Source organism: Anomaloglossus baeobatrachus, chromosome 2 (genome assembly GCF_048569485.1).
Source record: "Anomaloglossus baeobatrachus isolate aAnoBae1 chromosome 2, aAnoBae1.hap1, whole genome shotgun sequence".
Classification (NCBI taxonomy): domain Eukaryota; kingdom Metazoa; phylum Chordata; class Amphibia; order Anura; family Aromobatidae; genus Anomaloglossus; species Anomaloglossus baeobatrachus.
Genome location: NC_134354.1, coordinates 490,277,233 through 490,296,173, shown reverse-complemented (window position 1 = coordinate 490,296,173; position 18,941 = coordinate 490,277,233). Strand labels below are relative to the sequence as shown.

General features: G+C 46.6%; 1 protein-coding gene across 1 annotated transcript in view; it reads left to right on the top strand.

The window, feature by feature from the left end:
* LOC142290307 (interleukin-1 receptor-like 1) overlaps window positions 1-18,941 on the top strand; it is an 82,190-nt gene that overhangs the window by 42,923 nt on the left and 20,326 nt on the right. The window contains exons 3-6 of the mRNA XM_075334266.1: window positions 543-762; window positions 9,069-9,228; window positions 10,267-10,426; window positions 18,520-18,585. Of these exons, the coding sequence (XP_075190381.1) occupies window positions 543-762; window positions 9,069-9,228; window positions 10,267-10,426; window positions 18,520-18,585 (606 nt within the window). The remainder of the gene's footprint in view (window positions 1-542; window positions 763-9,068; window positions 9,229-10,266; window positions 10,427-18,519; window positions 18,586-18,941) is intronic.

Sequence of the window (18,941 nt, the reverse complement as noted above, 5' to 3'; positions counted from 1 at the left end):
CCCTTGAGTTCCCCATTGTCAGTAGTAATGTCCCCTGAGACAATGCAAGTCTCCCCCATACAAATTTTGATGTCCCTGCAGCTTCCCTATTTACAGTATGATATCCCTACAGCTTCGCTATGCACAGTATGATGTCCCCACAGCTCCCCTATACACAGTATGATGTCCCCATAGCTCCTATATGCACAGTATGATGTCCCCACAGCTTCCCTATGCACAGTATGATGACCCGACAGCTTCCCTATGCACAGTATGATATCCCCCACAGCTCCCCTATGCACAGTACGATGGGCCCACAGCTTCCACTCTTCCATCCAACTCACCTTTCCCTTGTTAGCTATGTACTGTGGAGGAGACATCCTGGCTCTGATCACATTACTGATCAATTTAGAAAATATAAAAAAACATTAGTATTGCATAGGGGACACGCCTGAAACTCATATTTGCTTGAATGGGACAAAGGATAACAATTTCAAGTCCTTTACTGTAGGGAATATATTCGGCTTATTGCCTGTAATAAACTTTGTATTTTCCTTTTACAGCTTCTTCTAGTGAAGTACAAAATGCAAATGAAGGTGATGCACATGTTTTAGAGTGCACGAATGATAGGTCAATAAAGGACAATGCCACGTGGTATCGGAAAACAAATAACTTCAAGCTAATTTCTTCAGATAGAAATGACCGGGTATATAGTTCTGGAAATAATCTATGGTTTCTTCCAACATCTTTTAATGACACTGGGGTATATTTCTGCATGTTAATGTAAGTATTCTTTGTATTTCTGTTATTTTAATTAAAATGTTATAAGCAGTTACATAGATTGTATTTGGAGCTTCTGAGGACCGACAGAACAATCCCAATTAAGCAGAATATGTTGTTTTTCATGTTATAGCATTGAGTATATAAATAATTCAGCCTTCTAACATTTTATATATCATTTTCTAATGTCAGATGAAACACATGAAACACAAGGAGCCACTGAATTTCATAGTCATTCCTCCCAATTTTTCTGATTTGTAGTCTTTAAAATCGCAATATTAATTTTTACTGGCTACTAGTGATGGACAAAGTGAAATATTGGGGTACGAATTACTTGTCTCAATTATTTTGTATATTTGTCATGTCAATGTCAATGGAGAACTCGAATAATTTTGATGTCTGGCAGCGATCTAAAAATGCTGAAATGGATGGAAAAGTGCTGAAATTGAAGTGGAACAGTATGGGGAAAATGCTTGGATGCATCTCTAAATCATAGGTTGCTTCCTTGAACAATGCTGTCATAGTATTACACCACTTTGACGTGAGGTCCCCCGCCTATTTGTGAAGACCAGCGCAGTTAAAGTAGACAGCTTTGGGCTCCAACCCTGCTTGTGGCTTTATCTTGGCTGGTCATCAAAAATTGAGGCTGCCCCACAATGTTTTTTGAATAATTAAAAAAAAACATGTTGGCCCCTGCCAATTTTTGATAGACAGACAGCTGGGAGCTGGTATTCTCAGGCTGGTAAGGTCCATGGTTATTGAGCCCTCCCAAGCCTAAAAATAGCAACCCGTAGCCGCCCCACAATTGGCGTATCCATTAGATGGCCCAATTGTTAGAGGTGGTGATTGGCAAAGACAGATGTAACGTCCTGGTGGTGGATTCATTGGGCCGTGCACCGGACTCCCCCAGTGAGGCAACCCGGAGCTAACCCCTATACAGGGACTGTCCGATCACCCCACCAGAGGGCCTAGATGCACGGTAGCCAGAACACTAGGGTTACGAGTCCTTCAAGGATTTGCAGGGAATGTCTCTGATTCAAAAGGCACCGTGGGCAGGACGGATGGCTGGAACCGGGTTCAGGTGCCGGGTAGGAACAGCAGACGGGTTCCGGGTCCAATGAGCCATGCAGGCAGATGTACCAGGTAGAGTCGAGGATCGGTGACGGGTATAGGCTTACGGAAGATGGCGGGAAGCTCAGCAGACGGTCACTGGGACACTTCCTGGAGAACCAGTAGTCAGGACCAGTGGACGGACTCTGTGGACAAGACAGTGTTAATGGAGTGACAAAGCACAAGGGGACCTGAGAACCTAGCTTTGGGAACACGTTGATCAGGCACTGCCCATCAGAAAAGGGAAGTCTTATATACCCTGTACCTGTATCTTGTCATATCCTGTTCCTGGGACGCTGGCCCTTTAAGACAAGGTGAGTGAGCGCGCGCGCGCACCCTAATGCGCATGAGCGAGGCTCGAGGGCCGGAGGCCAGTACAGGACCCTGTGAAGGAGATGCAGGGGAGCCAGACAGCGTGTCCTGGATCGCAGGAGGACGCCGAAGCGGGCGGGCGGGAGGCATGGAGGACGCAGAGGAGGGGGAGTGAGAGGAGCAGCCACGGGCAGAGGGACCAGGGGCCGGAGCGGTGAATGGCAGGCGGTGACGGGGACTGGGAAGCATGACAGTACCCCCTCCCTCACGCCCCCCTCCCCGCAACCGGGACAAGAAGTCGCGTATCAGAGGAGTGCCAACATTCTCCTGGGGTTCCCAGGACCGGTCTTCGGGACCGTAGCCCTCCCAATCAACAAGGAACAATTGCTTACCCCGCACAGTCTTCATGGCCACTATATCTCTTACCGCATATACATTATTGTCAGCAATAGGAAGAGGAGGAGTACCGGCATCAGAGGAGAAGGAACCAAGGACGACTGGCTTGAGCAAGGAGACGTGGAAGGAGTTTGGGATCCGCATCGTGGCCGGGAGCTGCAGTTTGTATGAGACCTCATTGATCTGTTTGATGACCTTGAAAGGACCGATGTACCGCGGACCCAGCTTGTAAGATGGAATCTTCAACCTGACGTATTTGGAGGCAAGCCACACCAAATCCCTAGGAGAGAAGCGAGGAGGGTCAAGGCGTCTCTTGTCCGCATGTTTCTTCATCTGGGCGGAAGCACGTTCAAGGGAGGTTTTGACAAAACTCCATATAGTAGAGAAGTCCCTGGACAGGGCATCTGCAGCAGGAACCTAAGTCGAGGATACCGGTAACGGAACGGAAGGCTGAAGACCGTAGACAACATAGAAGTGAGAGCTGGAGGAGGATTCACTGACGTGATGGTTATGGGAGAACTCAGCCCAAGGGAGTAGCGTGGACCAGTTGTCATGATGGACGTTGACGTAGTGTCGAAGGAAGGAAGTCAGGACCTGGTTGACACGTTCCACTTGGTCATTAGACTGGGGATGGTAGGCCGAGGAAAAGTCCAGAGACACTCCCAGATGTTTGCAGAGCGCCCTCCAGAAGTGCGAGGTGAACTGAGTCCCCCTGTCGGACACAATATGCAAGGGAAAGCCGTGCAGCCGGAAGATATGTTGTATGAAGGCATCGGCGAGTTCCTGTGCAGAGGGTAGGCCGGCCATGGGGACGAAATGGGCCATCTTTGAGAATCGGTCCACTAAGACCCAAATGACGGTATTTCCAGAGGACAATGGTAAGTCCGTGATAAAATCCATGGCTATATGTTGCCATGGAACGGAGGGGATCGGTAGAGGCAGGAGATGGCCATAGGGCAGGTGTTTGGGCGTCTTGTTCCGAGCACAGGATGGACAAGCAGAGACGAAGGAGACGACATCCTTACTGAGAGACGGCCACCAATAGTGGCGGACAATAGCGCTCCAGGTTTTCTTCTGACCGGCGTGTCCGTCCACTTTCGAAGAATGCCCCCACTGAAGAACCTTGAGTCTGTCGGCCTCTGTGACGAAGGTTTTCCCAGGGGGTATCTGTGCCAGGGTGACGGGAGCCACCGGGATGACCTTACTAGGACAAATGATGGACTGGTTTGTCTCTTCTTCTTGCTCCACCGGGTCGAGGGACCGGGACAAGGCATCAGCCTGCATGTTTTTGTCCGTGAGCCGGAAATGTAGTTGAAAGTCAAACCGGGTAAAGAACAAGGACCAACGGGCTTGTCGTGGGTTCAGCCTACGAGCAGATCGCAGATACTCCAGGTTTTTATGGTCGGTGTAAATGATAACCGGGTATACCGCACCCTCCAACAGGTAACACCATTCCTCCAAAGCCAGCTTGACCGCCAGGAGCTCTCGATTGCCAATGGTATAGTTGCGTTCGGGTGCCGAGAAGATTTTGGAGAAGAAGACGCAGGTGACCAGCTTCCCGGTAGATGACTTCTGCATGAGCACGGCCCCGGCTCCTGAGGAGGAGGCGTCCACCTCCAAGGTGCATTGTTGGTTCAACTCCGGTCTGTGGAGAATGGGAGAGGAGGCAAACGCCCGTTTCAGGGAACCAAAAGCGGCGTCGGCCTCAGGCGACCAGACTTTTGGGTTGACAAGGCGGAGAGAGGTGCCATCAGAGCAAAAAAGTGAGGGATAAACTGACGATAATAATTGGCAAAGCCTAAGAAGCGTTGGATGGTTTTCAGTCCGGAGGGAGGAGGCCACTTGAGGATAGAAGACACCTTCCCAGGATCCATCTGCAGGCCTGTGTCGGAGATCACATAGCCCAGGAAGGGAAGGGACGTCGTTCAAACACGCATTTTTTGTACTTAGCGTACAGACGGTTCTCCCTAAGCCTTTGCAACACGAGTCGTACGTCTTTTCTGTGGGTCGGCAAGTCCGGGGAATAGACCAGGATATCATCCAAATATACAACCACACAGACGTAGAGAAGATCCCTGAAGACGTCGTTCACCAGTTCCTGGAAGACAGCCGGGGCGTTGCAGAGACCGAAGGGCATCACACAGTATTCGTAGTGCCTAGTCACGAGTGTTGAATACGTCTTCCAGTCGTCTTCCGAACAAATACGGACCAGGTTATAGGCTCCGCGAAGGTCTAGCTTGGTGAAGATATGGGCCTCTCTGAGCCGATCGAACAGCTCCGGGATCAGAGGTAGAGGATATTTGTTTTTCACGGTGATCTGGTTCAAGCCCCGGTAGTCGATGCAAGGGCGTAAGTCACCTTCTTTCTTCTTAACGAAGAAAAACCCTGCTCCCGCAGGAGACGACGATCTCCTGATGAACCCCCTTGCCAGGTTATCTGCTATGTAGTCAGTCATGGCCTGGGTCTCGGCAGGGAACAAGGGATAGATCCGTCCACGAGGCGGGGTAGTACCTGGCAGCAAGTCGATGGCACAGTCGTAGGGCCGATGTGGCGGTAATACCTCTGCCTCTTTCTTGTCGAACACGTCCACAAAAGACCAATATGCAGAAGGTAGTCCTGGTAGAGACTCCGGTGCCAGAGGCTGATGGACGGGCCGTACAGACTGCAGACAGTTCTCGTGACAAGCCGGTCCCCAATGGGTAATGTCTCCAGAGCGCCAACTGACAACAGGTTCATGTACTCGTAACCAGGGTAGACCCAGCAAGAGCGGGTGAGCCAGTTTCGGGAGGACATAAAGAGCAATCCTTTCAGAATGTAGAGCACCAATACGGAGTTCCACGGGCTTGGTAATGAATAACACTGGTTCAGAGAGGGGTTTCCCATCCATGGAGGCGATGACAAGGGGTTTAGACAGCGGAACCACGAGTACCCGGTATTTGTCCACCGTAGCCTGATGGATGAAATTGCTCGCTGCCCCTGAGTCAAAGTATGCTTCTGCAGTGAACCGGGTCTCCTCCGTCATCACTTGGACAGTCAGCGTCACAGCGTCCAAGAGGGTTCCGGTACCTAGGGTGGCCTCTCCTACTAACCCTAGGCTTTGTAGTTTCCCGTCTTCTCGGGACAGGAACGAAGCAGGTGTGCACTGCTTCCACAGTAGAAGCACAGACCCTTGGTGAGCCGCTCTGCTCGGCGTTGTGCGGCTTGTCCTAGACGGTCTATTTGCATGGGTTCGGGAGTAGAGGTGCCGGGTAGCACTGACTGAGGGACGGTGGACCTCTGCGTAGTGGAGGTGTTGCGTGTCGGTCTTCTCTCCCGAGATACCTACTTACACCGTTCCTGAAAATGGAGATAAATCCGAGTTGCTAGAGAGACCAGAACATCCAGAGTAGGAGGAACATCACGACCGGCTAACTCGTCCTTGATGTGGACGGAGAGGCCCTCCCAGAAGGCTGCTGTTAATGCCTCATTGTTCCATCCTAGCTCAGAGGCAAGCGTATGGAACTGGATTGCGTACTGACCCACCGTCAGGGTTCCTTGGCGTAGCCGGAGGAGTGAAGAAGTGGCCGAGGTGCGCGTCCCGGTTCGTCAAAGGTGTTACAGAAGGCCTCAAGGAATACCCTGATGTCGGTAGTCACAGGATCTTCTTTCTCCCATAAGGGAGACATCAGAAAGGCCACCTTTGCTTGATCAGATGCGAAGAGATGTGGAAGCAACTTGAAATGCAATGAGCATTGATTTAAGAAACCTCTACAGGTCTTGGGATCTCCGGCATACCGGGGCGGAGACGCCAGACGGAGTTTTGAGGGTGAAGATGAAGCCACTACGGAAGCCGCTGCCGTGTTCTGATCCGACAGGGAGGTGGCTGTAGCTTGAAGGTTATTCAGACGGGTGTCCACTGATGACATGAAGGCCAGAATGCGAGATTGGGTCTCGCGTTGTCGTACCAGTTCTTGCTGTAATCCAGCCAACTGGGAAGCTAGTGCACTGGCGGAATACATGGCCTGATCAACCTGTAATGTCCTGGTGGTGCATTCACTGGGCCGTGCACCGGACTCCCCAGTGAGGCAACCCGGAGCTAACCCCTATACAGTGACTGTGGCTTTATCTTGGCTGGTCATCAAAAATTGAGGCTGCCCCACAATGTTTTTTGAATAATTAAAAAAAAACATGTTGGCCCCTGCCAATTTTTGATAGACAGACAGCTGGGAGCTGGTATTCTCAGGCTGGTAAGGTCCATGGTTGTTGAGCCCTCCCAAGCCTAAAAATAGCAACCCGTAGCCGCCCCACAATTGGCGTATCCATTAGATGGCCCAATTGTTAGAGGTGGTGATTGGCAAAGACAGATGTAACGTCCTGGTGGTGAATTCACTGGGCCGTGCATCGGACTCCCCCAGTGAGGCAACCCGGAGCTAACCCCTATACAGGGACGGTCTGATCACCCGACCAGAGGGCCTAGATGCACGGTAGCCGGAACACTAGGGGTACGAGTCCTTCAGGGATTTGCAGGGAATGTCTCTGAGTCCAAAGGCACCGTGGGCAGGACGGATGGCTGGAACCGGGTTCAGCTGCCGGGTAGGAACAGCAGACGGGGTCCAAGTCCAATGAGCCGTGCAGGTGGATGTACCAGGTAGAGTCGGGGATCGGTGACGGGTATAGGCTAACAGAAGATGGCGGGAAGCTCAGCAGACGGTCACCGGGACACTTCCTGGAGAACCAGTAGTCAGGACCAGTGGACGGACTCTGTGGACGAGACAGTGTTAACGGAGAGACAAAGCACAAGGGGACCTGAGCACCTAGCTTTGGGATCAGGCTCCGCCCACCAGAAAAGGGAAGTCTTATATACCCTGTACCTGTATCTTGTCATATCCTGTTCCCGGGACGCTGGCCCTTTAAGACAAGGTGAGTGAGCGCGCGCCCTAATGCGCATGCACGAGGCTCGGGTGCCAGAGGCCAGTACAGGACGCTGTGAAGGAGATGCAAGGGAGTCAGACAGCGTGTCCTGGATCGCAGGAAGACGCCGGAGCCAGCGGGCGGGAGGCATGGAGGATGCAGAGGAGGGGGAGTGAGAGGAGCAGCTGCGGGCAGAGGGACCAGGGTCCGGTGCAGTGAGTGGCAGGTGGCGCCGGGGACCGGGAAGTGTGACAACAGCTATTACTTTGGGAGGTCTTATGGATATTGAATCTGAGCTCAAAATCATCAAATGGTATGAATTTTAGGCATTATTTTTCTTTCATTTATTGAGTCTTACAATCGCAGAGCTGCATGTTTTCTTTATCTATTTTGTGTATCCATATTTACATATTTACTAATATTGTGCTTCATAAATTAAGGGATTTATCTGTACTCACATATGATTGGATAGCCTTGGTCTTAAATGTGTTCCCATGATTCAACTTATTACACCATGAATAATATAGTATAGGCCAAAAAATCATCTGACTGTGGCTAATGGTGAATATACTTTTTTACCCTTATAATGGACTAGCTGTAGTACCTGGCGTTGCCCAGAATAGTAACTGTCTCTCTGTCTCTCTCCGACTATCCCTCTCTCCCAGTCTCTGTCTGTATCCCTCTCTGTCTCTCTATGTCTCTCTCTATATGTCTCTCTGTCTGTCTCTTTCCCTGTGTGTTTCTGTCCCTGTCTGTCTCTCTATCTCTTTCCCTGTCTGTCTCTTTCCCTGTCTGCCTCTTTCCCCGTCTCTGTCTGTCTCTACCTGTCTTTTTGTCTGTCTCTCTCTGTCTGTCTCTCTCTGTCTATCTGTCTGTCCCTTTCCCTGTCTGTTCATTTCCCTGTCTGTCTCTTCCCCTCTCTTCATCTGTCTGTCTCTGTCTGTCTGTCTATTTCCCTGTCTGTGTATGTCTGTGTCTATCTGCACCTGTCTGTCTGTATCTTTCCCTGTCTGTCTATGTATGTCTGTATCTTTTCCTGTCTGTCTCTTTCCCTGTCTGTCTCTTTGTCTGTGTCTATCTGTATTTGTCTGTCTCTTTGTATCTTTCTCTTTCCATCAGTCTGTCTCTTTCCCTGTCTGCCTGTCTGTTTCCCCGTCTGCCTGTCTGTTTCCTTGTCTACCTGTCTCTTTCCCTCTCTACTTGTCTCTTTCCCTGTCAGTCTGTCTCTTTCCATGTCAGTCTCTTTGTCTGTCTGTCTCTTTCCATCTGTCTCTTTCCCTTTCTGTCTCTTTTCCTGTCTATCTCTTTCCCTGTCTGTCTCTTTCCTTGTCTGTCTCTTTCCCTGTATCTCTGTCTGTCTCTTTCCCTGTCTGCCTCTGTCTGTCTCTTTGTCTGTCTGTATCTTGCCCCGACTATTTCCCTGTCTGTCTGTCTCCTTACCTGTCTGTCTCTTTCCTCTTTCCTAGCTCTTTTCTAGTGCTTTTAGCCTATAGTGTTTTCAGGGTCCCATTTCTAGTTTGGAGGGATTTACATGGTTTATTATTATTATACATTATTTTATACTAAATATACTAGACATGTCTCTGTTATTTTTTTCTTAGACAATACAACTGGTCTACTGAGATTACTTTCAAAGTATACCCCAAAGTGTGTCCTAGTCTGGTACTTTATGGATTACTACAAGTTACAGCTCCATCTTACGAAGTAGTTTGTCCCTATATTGATCTGTATGACAAAAAAACTGACATCATTTGGTACAAGGTAGGGAACTGGCTAGCATTTTTAATTTGCATTAAATGCGTTAGTTTTCGAAGATGCCATAAGTATGCCCAATAATCATGGTTAGTGATGGGCGGACCCCCCGATGTTCGGGATCGGGAGCCTCACCCGAACATTTTGTAAAGTTTGTGTTCGGGGTCGTAGATAACACAAACGTACGAAAAAATCCTGAACTTGGACTTTACAGTTATGTGATGGGGCTGGGGGGGCTGTAAAATAAAGAATATAGTTAATAATAAACATTGTCATTATACTTACAGGTCCCGCGACGCGTCCTGCAGACTCTGTCTCCCGGCCGCTTCTGCTTCCGGGTCCAATCATTGCTGTGCCCCCAGGTAACCACCGCTGACTACAGGACCTTCCATGATGTCATAGCCATGTGACCAGTCTGGTGTGAATGTTGTATTACCTCATGGGTTACAGACTGGTCACATGGCTATGATGTCATTGAAGGTCCTGTAGTCAGTGGTGGTTACCCGGGGGCAAAGCTGACCGACCTCAGCTATACACTTGGGTGAAGTCTCTGACTATAGTCACTATACACTATTTGTATAGTGGGAATGTTTACACTGTATAGAATATCATGTCAAACTTGAAATTAATGTTAGTTTAGTGGTCAGGTGGGCGAAACCACAGAGGAACACCTGCTTATTTTATATTTTGTGTAAAAAATATTATATTCAATAAAATTAATTTTATGTTATGTTTGGAATTACTTACTACTAATTAATTATCTGTTCTGATTTTGATCAGATATTTAGTATATAGTAATTTCTATGGTGTAGCAAACTCCGCCACTCATCATCAATTTGATGCGACGTGGTCCCCATGCCTCTGTCCCACTCCAGCTCCATTCATTTTAATGGAGCTGGGCAAAAATATCATGAGAATGACAAAAGTTGCATAAATTTAGAGCAAGTATCCAGTATAACAGCTTTGATGAATAGACGCTTTGTGTATGTTGAGACTGCTCCTTCACATGAATATTAAGACTACTCTTTTAATAATGATTTAACACAGGATTGTAAACCCATTAAAGGAAAATATAAAACTATTGAAAATTTAATTACTGTCAGTGATGGTACGTCATTGGATGCTGGAAACTACACATGTGCATTTAACTATGAGCATAATGGGAAGGTATACAATGTATCTCGGACCAGAACACTAGAGATTATAGGTAAGCATGCACTAACTATATTTCATTTTCTCATTTATTGCCTTTTTCTTCTTTCTGCACATAACAGGGAATATATTGATCCTCCTGTTTTATGCTCCATTGTTAAATACTTACTATATATTAACATACTACATGTGGAATAATGAACTGCTGTTTAGAATAGGGCAACTTGTAGTAACATAAAATTGCAATGTTGCAGTAAAATCACAACTAATGATAGTTAATTTCTGCAACCCTCATGGTAACTTGTGGGTCACAATGAACTTCCGGTATCTATAGTAGCAATGTAGCCTTTCAGTGTATGACCCTAGTCGGTACCGTCACACTAAGCGACATCGCTAGCAACATCGCTGCTGAGGCACAACTTGCTAGCATTGTTGCTGTGTGTGACATCCAGCAACAACCCAGCCCCTGCTGTGAGGTCGCTGGTTGTTGCTGAATGTCCTGGACCATTTTTTAGTTGTTACTCTCCCGCTGTGAAGCACACATCGCTGTGTGTGACAGCGACAGAGCAATGAACTGAATGCGCAGTGAGCAGGGAGCCGGCTTCTGCGGACGCTGGTAACCAATGTAAATATCGGGTAACCAAGAAGCCCTTACCTTGGTTACCCAATATTTACCTTCGTTACCAGCGTCCGCCGCTCTCACGCTGTCAGTGCTGGCTCCCTGCTCCCTGCATACATAGTCGGAGTACACATCAGGTAATTAACCGGATGTGTACTCTGGCTAGGAGTGCAGAGAGTCAGTGCTAAGCGGTGTGCACTGGTAACCAAGGTAAATATCTGGTTGGTTACCCGATATTTACCTTAGTTACCAAGCGCAGCATCACTTCCACGCGTCGCTGCTGGCTGGGGGCTGGTCACTGGTTGCTGGTGAGATCTGCCTGTGTGACAACTCAGCAGCAACCCGTGTAGCGACGCTCCAGCGATCCCTGCCAGGTCAGGTTGCTGGTGGGATCGCTGGAGCGTCGCTCAGTGTGACGGTACCTTTACACACTATAACCTTTACCCCTCCATTAACAGGAATAATTTCAGCCAAACATTTCCTATAAATTGTATCACCCATTCATATTAAGTTGGAAGAATTTTACCCCCTCATTTTATATTCTGACATAACATATCTTCTGGTGTCAGGTCAAAACTGACAAGGAAAAAAAACGTGTACAGTATGACAGAATTGAATATAGTATTTCAAAAGCAAAAAATCTCAAATTCACTTAAAAATATCTTTATTAGTATATATTAAAAGTTTACAGACACCCAGTGGTTATGAACACACAAGGACCAATGAATGGGGAGGGGCTTAATGTATGGGATCCCTATAGCGCCCAATGGGACCTGGCTCCTATCTGCCAACGGAGGGTGTGACACCGTAAATGTTTTGGGCTCCCCCGTTCCACGTCGGCTTACCCACACTAAGCCCTAATAAGTGGTGAATTAAAAATAATAATTATACTCCAAATGGCCAGATGGTGATATTAAATTATGCAAAATATAAATTAAATTAATTTATTCATTCAATATCCCCTCCCTTGATGCAATGCCACATTGCAGAGCATCTTCTTTAAGGGAAGTAATTAACTTATATTGGTTTCCCTGGGTGTTATTAACACCTTGTTTACCTCTGCTCCACAAATATCTTTATGATTGCCTGTAGGCACTGCATTACATGCTTGCATATCATATGAATCAGTTTGTGCACTGTCTTTTTGGCAAAATCCTTTGGATGAAGTTTATCCATGAGCAATGGCCGTGATAATTATTATGTCAAGGGAGGGGATATTGAATGACGGAATATAAAAACAGTGTTTTCCTCATTTATGTCCTCTATTATATCTGTCTGAATGACTTTTTTCATGGGCTGTATTGTTTGTCCTAAATTGGTTTACTACTTTCTGGGGCTCAGCACATGATCCCTTGTTTTCGTGTTAAACTTTCCTTATTGGAAGATATTAACTTTGTAATTTACATCGAGATTAATTTAATTTATATTTTGCATAATTTAATATCACCATCTGGCCATTTGGAGTGTAATTATTATTTTTAATTCCCCACTTATTAGGGCTTAGTGAGGGTAAGCCGACGTGGAACGGGGGCGCCCAAAACATTTACGGTGTCACACCCTCCGTTGGCAGGTAGGAGCCAGGTCCCATAGGGCACTATAGGGATCCCATACATTAAGCTCCTCCCCATTCATTGGTCCTTGTGTGTTCATAACCACTGGGTGTCTGTAAACTTTTAATATATACTAATAAAGATATTTTTAAGTGAATTTGAGGTTTTTTGCTTTTCAAAACTGACAAGGCAAATCCAAAACTTTCAAGTGATATTTTATATATACTGTGAATAAATCATTTACATTCAAGATGATCAAAACGGATGAAATTCTGATTGACCAGGTTGGACAATTTTTTCCCCAAAATTTGTTTAGCTGTGAATTCATTTGCCAAAAATTGCAATTTCTCGGAAAAGATGTTTATACATTCTAAGGTCTCCTAGGACTGCAATCAACCTCTTTCAATCTCTTTAACAAAAACACAACTTTTGTAATGTTAAAGTGACCTCACCATAGAAACTAGTAAACACCAGTCCATTTAATGACACAGTGCACTGACAGATATTTAATGTTTTATAAAATTAAAATATTATCCAGAAATAATGCCTAACTCAATTGTGATTTTGCAGACCATTGTTAGCAAAAGACTGACTCAAACTGATGGTGTTGCGTTCATTGGTTACATCATATGAGTGATGTGCTGTATAATCCATACAACTCTCTGTTTTCATCCCACTAATATACAGTGGGGAAAAAAGTATTTAGTCAGCCACCAAATGAGCAAGTTCTCCCACTTAAAAAGATGAGAGGCCTGTAATTGACATCATAGATAGACCACAACTATGAGGGACAAAATGAGAAAACAAATCCAGAAAATCACCTTGTCTGATTTGGCAAGATTTAATTTGCAAATTATAGTGTAAAATAAGTATTTGATCAATAACAAAAGTTCATGTGAATATTTTGTTATATATCCTTCGTTGGCAATAACATAGGTCAAACATTTTCTGTAAGTCTTCATAAGGTTGCCACATACTGTTGGTGGTATGTTGGCCCATTCCTCCATGCATATATCCTCTAGAGCAGTGATGTTTTGGGCCTGTCACTGGGCAACATGGACTTTTAACTCCCTCCAAAGGTTTTCTATGGGGTTAAGACTGGCTAGACCACTCAAGGACCTTCATATGCTTCTTACAAAAGCCACTGCTTCGTTGCCCTGGTGCTGTGCTTGGGATCATTATCATGCTGAAAGACCCAGCCACATTTCATCTTCAATGCCCTTGCTGATGGAAGGAGGTTTGCACTCAAAATCTCTCGATACATGGCCCCATTCATTCTTTCAAGTACACAGATCAGTCATCCTGGTCCATTTTCAGAGAAACAGTCCCAAAGCATGATGTTGCCACCTCCATGCTTCACAGTAGGTATGGTGTTCTTTGGATGCAACTCAACTTTCTGTCTCCTCCAAACACAACGAGTTGTGTTTCTACCAAACAGTTCTACTTTGGTTTCTCCAGACCAGATGACATTCTCCCAATACTCTTCTGGATAATCCAAATTCTCTCTAGCAAACTTCAGACGGGCCCAGAAATGTACTGGCTTAAGCAGGGAAACACGTCTGGCACTGCAGGATCTGGTAGTGTGTAACTGATGATAGTCTTTGTTATGATGGTCCCAGCTCTATGCAGGTTATTCACTAGTTCCCCCCATGTTGTTTTGGGATTTTTGCTACCGTTCTTGTGATCATGTTGACCCCACGGGGGGAGATCTTGTGTGGAGACCCAGATTGAGGCAGATGATCAATAGTCTTGTATGTCTTCAATTTTCTTATTATTGCTCCCACAGTTGATTTCATTATCATAAGCTGCTTGCCTATTGCAGATTCAGTCTTTCCGGCCTGGTGCAGGGCTACAATTTTGTTTCTGGTGTCCTTCGACAGCTCTTTGGTCTTCACCATAGTTGAGTTTGGAGTGTGAATGTTTGAGGTGTGGACAGGTGTCTTTTATACTGATAACAAGTTCATACAGGTTACATTACTACAGGTAATGAGTGGAGGACAGAGGAGCCTCTTAAAGAAGAAGTTACAGGTCTGTGAGAGCCAGAAATCTCGCATGTTTTTAAATAACTACTTATTTTCCACCATAATTTTGAAAAAAAATCTTGCCAAATCAGACACAGTGATTTTCTGGATTTGTTTTCTCATTTTGTCTCTCATAGTCGTGGAATACCTATGATGTCAATTACAGGCCTCTCTGTAAATTCTGAAAAGTAAAGCAGGCGTGAAATAGAACATTGTCTCCATGCACATTTTTTGAGATAGACAGCTGTAGTTACAGTAAATGTCGGGTTTTAAGGAATTTTCTTTCATATTTAAAAAGAACTAACTATTAATCCTTAAGGGTTTGCACACACCTGTGTATATAAAATCGCTCAGCTTCTCATCCAGAAAGGTGGGGCTAGTGAAATCCATTTGGTATTCTATATGTCATGCGAGTGCTATGCATTTTTTTCTCAGCAGCCATTATACTACAATCATTTTACAGGACCATTTACAGTGTTCTATGCTACACAATGGCAATGTATCCATACAAAACAGACCACATATGGATGGTCCGGATGCAGTCCGTTTTTTTTCTCCCATCCATAGACATGCATTGGCGGGTCTTAGCCATTTTATGCACTATACACAGCATGCTGTGATTTTTTTCTTCAGGCTGAAAACAACCGAAGAAAAAAATTGCAGATCAACACTGTCTCATTGAATAATATTGGTGTGAGTTCAATGCAAGTTTTTTTTATCAGTATCAGTTTACCAGCATACTATTTGGGATGAAGAACACCCTTCCAAAGAATGGTGGACTAGTTACTAGAGGGATGTCAGGGCTATTCCCAGGCCTACCTGAATGACATCGCTATCTTTAGCGGCACCTGAGAAGAGCATCTTCAGCCTGTGTCCCAGCTGCTGTAGTTTTGTATGGTTGAGGTGCTATATCTGAGATATTGGGTGGGAAGTAGGTGCATTAATCCATTACCCAGTGGCCTGCTGTTAGGGCCAGGTGGACGGGCAGACCCAGGAGGTGGATCCACTGGGCCGAACTCCTTGATGATGGTAAGGGGTCCGGTAGCTGGAGCACTACAGGTAGCAGGAGAGTCCGTGCACAAGAGTATAATGGAGAAGTCCCTGGGACCACGGAGTCACTGATGGTAGTCCGGGTGACGGAGCTCAGGTTCGGAAGCCGAGATGATGTCAGGCGGAGTCCGGAACCGTTGGAGCGAGATGACGGGTCACCACAGGGATCAGAGATGGTACGGACTGTCAGGATGGCAGATAGGCAGCGTTCGGGGTGCGGGATTCGGCAGGACCGGATGGCAAGGCAGGATCGGCTCTAGAAGAGAGAGAGGTGAGTATCTCACAGGAACACAAGGAGACCTGACTCCTAGCTTGGGAAACACGAAGAACAGGCCCCGCCCACTTGGACACTAAACCCCTTTATACCCTGTACCTGTGTGCATCATTTCCTGTCAGTGGACGCTGGCCCTTTAAGAAAGGGTCAATGACCGCGCGCGCGCCCTAATGCGCATGCGCGCGGCCCGGGTGCCAGAAGCCAGAGCAGGAAGCTGTGAGGAGGAAGCAGCAGAGCCGGGCTGGGGCTGAGAAGCCGACGGGCGCCGGGAGCGGGGACCAGGACGCCTGGGAAGCGCAGGCAATGGAGGCTGGAGAGCGGGGAGCGGCGGAGACCGGACCGAAGAACCGGGGAGCGAGGCAGGGGAGCCGAGGAGCGTGGCAGGTGAGCCGGGGAGCAGGGCAGGGGAGCTGATCGCGCTACTCACCTCATTTGCTGCGTGGAGCTGACCGGAGCGGCGGTGAGTAGCGCGATCAGCTGAGCTGTCACTGAGGTTACCCGCGGCCACCGCTGCATCCACCGCTGGATCCAGGTAACCTCAGTGACAGCTCAGCCGATCACACGGCTCTCTTCATTAGCTGCGTGGAGGTGACCGGAGCGGCTGTGTCTTCTGCTGCTCCTGTCACCTGCATGCAGCAGAGCTGGATGCGACGCTGGAGGACCGTGGATTACGCCGGACAAGGAGGGCTTTGTTGTGGGTAATAAATTGGTAATGAGGGAATTTGTTTGTGTTTTTTATTTCTAATAAAGGATTTTTCGGGTGTGTGTTTTTTAACTGTAATTTACAGATTAATCATGGAAGGTATCTCGGGGAGACACCTGACATGATTAATCTAGGACTTATTGGCAGCTATGGGCTGCCAATAACTCCTTATTACCCCGATTTGCCAACGCACCAGGGCAAATCGGGAAGAGCCGGGTACAGTCCCAGAACTGTCGCATCTAATGTATGCGGCAATTCTGGGCGGCTGCTGGCTGATATTGTTAGGCTGGGGGGCTCCCCATAATGTGGAGCTCCCCATCCTGAGAATACCAGCCTTTAGCCGTATGGCTTTATCTGGCTGGTATTAAAATGGGGGGGGGACCTCACGCCGGATTTTTTAATTATTTATTTATTTATTTTACTGCACAGTATAGACACGCCCACCGGCTGCTGTGATTGGGTGCAGTGACACAGCTGTCACTCAGCGTGTGGGCGTGTCTCACTGCAACCAATCACAGGCACCGGTGGGCGGGGAAAAGCAGGGAATACGAGATTGTTTAATGAGCGGCCGGCTTTTTCAAAAAAGGAAAAGCCGCTGGAGCAGAGTGAACGCCGTGCAGCGCCGGTGATCGGGGATCGGTGAGTATGAGAGAGGGGGGGACACTTCAGTCACTCGGGGGATTAGCGGTCACCGGTGAACCGGTGACCGCTAATCAGGACGCTACACAGACAGAGCCGCGGAGTCGCTGTAAAGTCCCCTTTACACACTGAAACTTTCTAGCGATGCATTCTGCACAGCGGGAAACAAAGGACCTAGGAATGGTCCTGAACGATTTGTAGTGATCACAACTTCACAGCAGGGGCCAGGTCGCTGATAGGTTTCACACACTGCAATGTCGCTGGGGAGGTCGCTGTAACGTCACAAAACCGGTGACGTTACAGCGATGTTGTTTGCGATGTTGCAGTGTGTAAACCCAGCTTAAGAGGACAATTTAATTAGCGAACAATAAAGGAAAAGTCATGATTATCTTCCCCCATTTCTGTGTAGCACAATACTCTGTAAGGCTATGTGCACACGCTCCGTTTTTTTGACGCTGCGTTTTTGTGCGTTTTTGGCCGCTAAAAACGCACAAAAACGCACCCGTGGCAAAAAACGCGGCAAAAAACGCGTGTTTTTTTACCATGATTTGGTGCGTTTTGGCTGCGTTTTGCTGCGTTTTTGATCTCTGTGTTTTTCTGCGTTTTTCCAATGCACTGCATGGGGGGAAAACGCAGAAAAATGCAGGAAAGAATTGACATGTCCATTTTTTTTTTAAGCTCAAAAACGCAGCTTAAAAAAAAAGTTGTGTGCGGGCAGCAAAAATGAAAACTCATAGACTTTGCTGGGGAAGCAAAGTCATGCAGTTTTGAGGCCAAAAACGCCGCAAAAAACGCACTGTGTGAACTTACCCTAATGCTGTAATGGGAACTGAAGGATATAAAATGGGGGCCTGCTTCTGTCTCCTGTGTGATTCTGAATGACTTCAGCCTAAGGACCATGACTCCAGCTGTGCTGTGCCATGTGATATGATTATGGCAAGGTAATATGAGGAAGTTCAAGTAGTCACAAATGAGTATGTTAGTCTTCTGTGGTTGATACAAGTTTTTGCAATGGTCAAAATTGCAGTAGGATTTTTTGGGCAATTTGCGAGAATACAATTCCAAATTGTTCAAATGACCAGAGAACTGCAAATTTCATAAAATCTAACTTAATATTGATTTACATCAAATTGATTCAATCATATCTAATATCTATTGTATACATAAAGTCATTTTTTCCAGTACAATACAATCTATCCTGACACCCCTTTTTTCTCTTTCATATAATGTCAACTTAAATGCTTCATTAATCTAAGTGATCTAATTTTCTTATTTAACTTTTGAATTAACAGAAAAAACAAAAATGATAGAGCCCAATTTTTATGCTCCAATCAATAATATCATAGAGGCAGAAATTGGTGAGTTATGGGGCATATTTATTCCTAATACTGTATTGTCATGTGGGACTATGGGGATAGCGGGAAACCGGGGCCCCTAAGCTGACCCTCAGACTAGAGTGCTCTGTGCTAACCCTATTCTCAGATACCCCTAATGGTGAGGATGTCTGAGTCACCTTCCTGGACCTGGTCGGAGTTGTGATCAGTCTTGATTTTATACCCCCTCCCCAGGGATGGGGGGGCAGAAAAGGAATGTGATTTAACCCATATCTTATAGATGACTCAGTGATGCTGGTAAAATCTTATACTGTAGATGACTCAGTGATGGTGGTAGAATATTATAGATGATTCAGTGATGGTGGTGAAATCTTATAGAT